At 44.5% G+C, this 8,097-nt stretch overlaps 1 protein-coding gene across 1 annotated transcript; it reads left to right on the top strand.

Moving 5' to 3' along the window:
• Positions 1-1,693: 1,693 nt before the first annotated feature.
• LOC147885464 (ADP-ribosylation factor-like) lies at positions 1,694-3,537 on the top strand. The gene is made up of 3 exons (XM_087396120.1): positions 1,694-2,031; positions 2,345-2,517; positions 2,681-3,537. Exons 1-3 carry the CDS (start codon positions 1,941-1,943, stop codon positions 2,957-2,959), a joined length of 543 nt encoding a protein of 180 aa, XP_087252246.1. The 5' UTR covers positions 1,694-1,940; the 3' UTR covers positions 2,960-3,537.
• The last annotated feature ends 4,560 nt before the right edge of the window (positions 3,538-8,097 follow it).

Genomic DNA, 8,097 nt, shown 5'->3' with positions numbered 1-8,097 from the left:
AATGGCATGTGACTCCCCCTAATTGTAATCATCCTATTATAGTAGGGAACATACTTTGTTAGATGATTACAAGGCCACCACTTGAGGAACACATCTCTATCTCTATGAAGTAATGCATGTGAATGGACACTATCTTCCATATTCAAGTAATTTCTCAATCTACATGTTCAATCAACCTATGTTGATTGACCTAGTTAATTTTCTTCTACTATGTGAGGCTAAGTAAGGCTAAGCTTGGAGTTTATATTAACAAATGTTCACATTGCTTTTTTTGGGGATCTCACTTGTCCATTCATCTTCTGAGGAGGGGATCTACTCGTTTCCACATGGAGAGTGCACCCAATAGACATTAAGTCTTTTCATGGTGTAGTATACATATGTGTGCTTTGCCATCTTTCTCAACCCACATATAGACATAGATATGTGTTGAGAACTAAACCATTGAAGACATTGGCTAACATGTATTCTTGAGTCTTCGTATTGTAGGAATATGCACATTTCTATCTTCATTTTTATGTAATGTTTTGGTTGGTTTGTGAACAAATATAAAGCGTATATACACCCATGCTTGCATGTGTGCCTACATAGTGCGTGTCTATGTTTTGTGCATAGATTACTCCTTGTAATGGCAGTTGTAGGCACTTATGAAGGTGCATGCACATACTTGTGTACGTGTGTGTGTGTGTGTCCGTGCACGTGCGCATGCGTGTCTGTTTTGAGGCTTGGGATCTTGACTATCCTGCTTATTTGTCAAATAATGAGATCTTTTGATGTTGTAGCATGTCCCCTTTTTAGTAATATAAAAATAAATGGATTTCACCGAGAGAGAGAGAGAGAGAGAGAGAGAGAGAGAGTTAAAGCATGCATGCATGCCCATGCTCACCATGTCTATTCAAATAAGAATGTTGTGTCTATTTTGTGCACAAATTATCTTCTTGTAATGGTGGTTGTAGGCACTTATGGAGGTGCATGCACACACTTACGTGCGCGCACTCGAACACACAGAAACACACACACACAATGTGTGTGTGTGTGTATGCAAAGACACAACATTAATATTTGAATATACATGATGAGCATGGGCATGCATACATGCATGCTCTCTCTCTCTCTCTCTCTCTCTCTCTCTCTTTCTCTCTCTCGGCACATGAGGGCCTTTTAGCAAGGTTCTGTGTGTGTGTGTGTGTGTGTGTGTGTGTGTGTCTGTGTGCACATGAAGGCCTTTTGGCAACGTTCAGTCGGCATAAAAGCCTATCGGATGCTTGACTCATGCAAACGAAGTGCACAGTCAAGGCGGCAAGGTCCGGCAAGAGGGGTTAATGGAGAATCAGGCAATCGGATTACATGTGCCCGTAGCTTTGGTAGGGTCCAGCAAGCTTCCAGCAGACTTAGCTTGCATGTACACCTGATTCGGATAACTCCAGCCTAAATAGATTGCATGTACCCCTGATTTCGATAACTCCAACCTTAACGGATTGCAATCGGAAACCTCTCATGTGCCTCATCAATCTCTCTTTTGGTGAAATCCATTTGTTTTTATATTACTAAAAAGGGGACATGGTGCAACATCAAAAGATCTCATTATATGACAAATAATAAGGATAGTACCCCTCTCTCTCTCTCTCTCTCTCTCTCACACACACACACACACACACACACACACCCACACACACACACACACACTCACACGCTCTCTTTGATTTTTGTTAAATCCATAGGCTCTCTCTCTTTCTCTTTCTCTCTTCCCCCCGGCAAATCTCCTCAATGGCTCTCTTCGTTTCCTCTCTCTGTTGCCTCCAGCGCGCATCTGTTCGAACTTGTAGCTTCATAGCTTGATCCCTCTCCCCTGCCCTTGCTTTCAACTCCTTCCCCTGCTCCACCATCGACGTCTCCAGCGCACTCTTCTCTCTGTTGGACCATCTAGTTGCGCGATCGCCCGCATGGGCAACACTCTGTGCAAACTGGTGGAAAAGCTTTCCTCCTGCAGCCACAAGGAATTCCGCATTCTCTTGCTCGGTTTGGACGCTGCTGGTACTGTCACTTTTCTACACTTTCCTAGCAACAGTACTTTTGGGTCACATTCGCAACGTTTTGTTCGATTTGAAGAGATAATGGTCGAATCTGTATTTGTCTTGTTCATTTTATCTCTAAATGACAGCTCAGAAAACGAGATACGAAGCGAGAGAATATTTCTTTGTGTGCAGATTTGTTCTATTTCAATCGCCTTTAGCATTGCCGGGATGATCTGCTCTGTAACACAGAGAGGGGGAGAGAGAGTGATCGATGGATGGATAGTAGGTGATTGTGCCCCAGTTTATGCTGTTGTTCTTGTTCTGATGTGTAGGGAAAACAACCATCTTGTACAAGCTTAAACTAGGAGAGTATGTCAGGACTGTTCCAACTATCGGCTTCAACGTTGAGACAGTCGAGTACAAAAGCATAAGCTTTACAGTCTGGGACGTCGGTGGGCAGGAAAAAATTCGCCATCTGTGGAAGCAATATCTGATGGATACTCAGGTGCGTATCTAATGTTTTTTTTTGCAATAGAATGTAAAGGTATCTCACACCGTCCTAATCCATTTGTTGCTCGTCCTTTCATTGTACATCAGAGAACCAGGATCGCCCGAAAGCTTTCGGTCGTACTTTCCAACTTTTTGATGTGAATAACATGTTCTTTCAGGGGCTTATATTTGTGCTCGACAGTTCTGATCGAGAGAGGGCAAAGACGGCAAAACTAGAACTGCACAGATTGATGGACGATCCGGAATTGGGCAACGTAAAAGTTTTGGTCCTGGCCAATAAGCATGATCTTCCTGACGCCATGCCACTGGAGGAGGCAAAGGAGAAGCTCGGTCTGACCACTATCAAACGGAAGAAATGGCACATCCAAAAATGCAGTGCGAAGACAGGGGAGGGGCTCTACGAAGGACTGGATTGGCTAGCCGCATCGATGAAATAGTCACCGTCGGATAGATGGGTTGAATCTACATAGAAGGAAGATCAAGACTGTTGAACTAACTAGATGTGAGGTAGAACTGTAAGCTACACCGTCGAGGAAGTTCTGAGCCGGAAATCTAAAAGCTACCAGCTCGATTAAGACTGCTGAATTACTATCCTTAATCTGAGGGAGAATTTCTGCATTGGCGTTAATGTACACCATCAAAGACATAACTGCCAGCCGCAAAGTTAGTAGAGCAGCTACAGGAACTGGACAAGACACTCGTAAATCGATAGGAATGATTCCAAGGTGCGATTTTTGCAAAACTTTCTGCGGAAATAGTATAATTAGAGAAATCCATTTTGACAAAGCTGTCGGTGTAAGAAGATGAGGCGGCGTCAAAGTTTCTACGGAATTATTGTAGCTGCCGGAACTTCTACGTGATTGCATAAGCATGCGGTACATCTAGCGGCGATGAGTGGAAGATGAGATTGCAGGATCTTTCTACACGATCTAGTCGACAGAAGCACCAAGTTAGGGATCAATGGAAGCCAAAGAAATCGTCCAGCTGCCGGGATTTCTAGTGCAATTTGTGGTTAGATGACGAAGTTTGTGGATTTCCTACACGAATACATCAACGGGAATAATTTCTACGAGTACAGAAATTTCATCGTAAAGTTTGGCAAAGTTTCAAAAATTCGGAAATTCGCCTTATTCGTTTAGCTTTCCATTTATTATGCCCAAAATACACACAGAGGGCACACTCGCCCATGGCCTCTACACAATGAATCGACACTGCCCGGCAGCTCAAGCAGAACTGCTTGAATTTCCGCTGCTCCATTATGCTGCGTGTTGACACACCCAATATCGCAAAAATAAACACTATATGCGGAGGTTCCTTTGTGGATTTTTCCATGCTCTAATAGAGAGTTTACATCCTCTTGCCCCTTTATGCACATGAATCCACTCAAACATCTTATGTTCTTACATCATGGGTGGGAGATGTCCATAAAAAATAGCACTCTTTATTCTCAAGGTTTTTATAGGGGGAAACTTTTTTCCCTTCTATTAAATTCTAGGCACCATGACATAACATTTTAGACACATCCGTAACTTGAGAATTTTTCGCATTTTTATTCAATTCTTTGTTTTTTTTTTCGCTCCTTAGATTTGGAGGACTTGTGACGTGCTCGGATGACTACAAAAAGAATGCCACTCAAGATTTAATACCATCCAATAGCAAACACTGAAGTGTCGGTATATATCGATGGTAATATTGACATCCATACTGACACTGATAATTATTACTTGTTAACGCGCAAATCGATTGCTCATATTGTTGCTTTTTTAACAACGTACACATCGATGCACGTTTCGATACTTTTCCCTCGTTAAAAAATAAAATATTTGTATTTAGCATCGGTATCAGCATCGAAAAGAGCCTTGTGTCTTGTACGCGGCACTCACATCTTCTGCCACACACAGAGATATATGCCATAGTGCATTCAGCTCTTCAAGTGATTCCATTCCTCAAACAATTTTGTAGTGTAGGCAAGAGAATGCCTCCCAAATGTCCTCCTCCCTCCTCCAAGCACAACTCATCGTGCATGACAACCACAACCGCATGGTCATTGCACAAGCTACCAGGAAAACCGCCCTTGACAGAGAAGAGGAATATCGAACAAGGGTCAAAGAGTTGGAAGTTATGGTCACAAAGCTCAAGGATGAGCTCTCTGCCAGTGAATCCTTGGTTCAAACCATGATGGACAAGTTGGACAAGGCAGAATCTAGCCTCCGTACCACAGAAGAACGAAGGGAACCCAGACTGCTAGGCTCAGGATCCGGGTGACAAATCCAAACCCTTAAAGATCTCCTTGCACAAGAGCGAGCCACCGTTGCCATACAACTCGAGAACGAGCACCCGCACACCTCTGGCCTAGAGGAATCTACATTGGGAAGACAGAGAGCAATAGGAGTTTGTGATAGATAGGGAGGTCTCCACACAACTCGCCACCTACACCCTCGCCCCATGCACCGTCCCCCAAACACTTAAAATGCACTTCGACGCACTCCTCGCATAAAGCTCATTTTCTCATAGATCTCACCACCCCCCTCCTGTCTAACACACTCTAGACTCTATCCTCCGCCATAATCACTACCACTGTTGCCTTGTCCTCGCCATGTCCTACTTCTCCCTCGACCCTCATCCTGCCAGTCCCTCCTCCATCCCTCCAATCTTCAAACCCTAGCCACCCACCGCATCCTCCTCAACTTCTAGACATGGTGTCAAGTAATCACCGAGTCCACCAATTATCCATAGGATGATGAAGTGATGCAACTAGCCAAGATCGAAAAACTTAGCCCATGGGTCTGTACTTCCAACAATCTCCACGCTGACATCAACTGGATGCAGACCTATGGTCGGGCTTTCACAGTCCAAATGCAAGGACACCAAGTTGCATATCGCTCCACGGCCTACCATCCCCTGGACATCATTATTTTGTATAATCGGGTGTTACAAGCTCTCTAGGACTCACTCAAGTCCTTGGTTAGCAATTTTGACAATTCATGTAGCATACCCCGAAGATGTTACCGAGGAGGAAGGGCAAGAAGCAATTGCCATCTTTAACTCTACCGCCCCCCCCCACTGAAATTATGTAGCCACCCCCTACAAATCTCGCCCAACCCCCCAACAATGCGCCAATCCCATCCTGCCTCCCCTTCCTCGCACCATCTTCCCTGAGTACTCTAATGCCTCCCACACTAGCACTGCACAGCAGGGACCTCCTCATCCATCTCCTCCAATGCTCATGTCGACCTTCTGGATGAGTCTCTCAATACATTATTGAGCCGGCCCATTTGTACGTATGCCCACCATCGACCCTACACCCGCAGGGAATGCAGAGGACAAGCCTATGCCAAATATCGATGATGATGTCCCTCCATCACCTCCCTCCTCCCTGCCCAAAGATATCCAATGGTGGCCTGACATGCAATCCTTCCAGGACTTGCCCGACAGTGCCCTAATGCATCACTGTAAGGCCCAGCTCAAAGGCTCTTCCCTCCATCTCTATGAAATAATGGAAGTTTTCCCCTGCACTCAGTTTATTACCTAGCGAACCTAGCTGAAGTGCAAACATGGTAGTTACAACTTAGCCCCCGATGCGTCCATTCCCCTCACTGACTCGAACATCGGAATTCAACCCTGTTGGCGCATCCCCTTTTTGAAAAAGGAGCAATTTTGGCACTAGTATCACAACACACATCTCGACATCGGCAGATCCATCCCTTGTACATGCCTATGGAAAGATGATGGAGAGTGGGCTCACTTCAGGGAGAGCTCCAACAAAAGGATCCTAATATTCTCTACAACTTCCTGAAATACAATTTCCCCAAGGAAATGAATCAAGAGGGATTTTTCTTTCATCTCTAGTCATTTAACGATATTTACGGCTCTGTTCTGACCCCACGGTGGTTGCAGTGGTCCACTTCAACTACCTCATCCTTTTCCTACTCCACGATCTCCCCACCCATAGTTGGCCCATTGACGAGATAGACTACATAATCTAAACAACCAGATTGTCTTCAACTTCGACATTGCTCCCTCCCACTTCTAGGACTTACGCCTCTACCTCTATGTCTACAACCTCCATGGCCATCACATTTGAACCTATGAGGACATGCATGCCATCCACTTCTGGAAGTTCCGCTCTTATTTCACACGGATCACCCCCTGCCAATTGGACCGCTATGCAGTCCTCCAGATAGGGCCTCTCCACTCACCTACTCTAGCATGGCTGATCCAAGGGCGGCTCAGCACCAGGAAGAGGGACATGTTAATAGCCACAACCATGGAGCACGATGATAGATATGGCTCTATGGGTTTTGAGCCGCAAATGGCTTAGCATCGATCTAGTCCTGCGGGTTTTGAGCCTCAAATGGCTTAGGATAGAAGTAGTCACTGGGATCATCCAAATTGGCAAGGATACCATAAGAGCCATTTGGATCCCGTATTTTGATAATACAAGAGCCATTTGAAGACAAAGAGGAGGTTGAGAGAATGCCTTGGTGCCATATGGACCCAAGTGGTTGTAACAAAAGAGAGACGTGAGAGAGTGGTTTAAGGAAAAGGGTTGGCCCTCCCTTCAAAAGGTGACTTGTATAAAAGGCCAAATGGTTGACTTTGGTCTTCATTGTTGTATGCACAAGTTTGGAATACAAGCTCCCTCTTCTTTTCCAAGAGGGTCTTTGGGTGTTTCCTTGTTTCCCTTGTAGTGCCTTTGTGTTTGCCACTCCCTCCCTCTTCATTCTTCCCTTCCCCTCTCCCTCTCCCTCTCCCTCTATTCTCCCATCTCCCCTTTCCCTCTTTCTCTTATGGAAACACATTGCAACAATCCGAGAGCTACTTGAGTGACACTTGTGGATGGCTCATGCTTTGCATTGCTCTCAGAAGGAGTAGGATGGAGTAGAGGCTCCATCGGCATTCCTTCAAGATCCCCATGACACGTGAGTTATCGTTGAGACTACACACCCCCAAGCAATGGGGAAGCAATGAGACTAGGTGAAGGTGCTTCACTGACTCCTTTGTGAGTCCTTCATGATCGGCTTTGTGAGTGCTTTAGAAATGCTTTGTAAACTGTCATTGCATTAGACTAACATTGCAGTATACTAGTTACTTTGGGGGGTTTGCTATCTGCTTGGTCACTACATGCAACTTCTTTGTCATTGATTTGTCACTCATTTATGGAAGCTTTGTCACTGAATTAGACTACTTTGGGAGATAGTGAGTCCCCAAAGCAATGAAAGTAGCTGAAGGTAATTTATTAACTCCTTTGTGAGAGCTTCATTACTACTTTGTGAGTATTTCTTTACTACTTTGTGCTTCTTTAACACTATATTAGACTACTTTGCGATTTTCTTCTTTTGTGCTTTATCACTCTTTGTGAATGCTTGTTAGTGAATCTGACTGGTTAAGGGGATAGTTAGCAAAAACAAAACCAATGAATGTGCTTTCCTTATTGCTTTTCCTATGCTTTATAACAGCTTGGTTATTGCTTTATGACTACCTTTTCATTGGTTTATGACTACTTTGTCAATGCTTCAGCGCATCATTTGATTGCTTTGTCATAAATTTGGATTGATAGTGACTGCTTTGTACC

The sequence above is a fragment of the Dipteris shenzhenensis genome, chromosome 25 (genome assembly GCF_047967505.1).
Source record: "Dipteris shenzhenensis isolate YYH24624 ecotype China chromosome 25, Dip_SZ_1.0, whole genome shotgun sequence".
In the NCBI taxonomy this organism is placed as follows: Eukaryota; Viridiplantae; Streptophyta; class Polypodiopsida; order Gleicheniales; family Dipteridaceae; genus Dipteris; species Dipteris shenzhenensis.
Note: the sequence above shows the minus strand (reverse complement) of the source record. Positions and strands in the feature narration are given on the sequence as shown.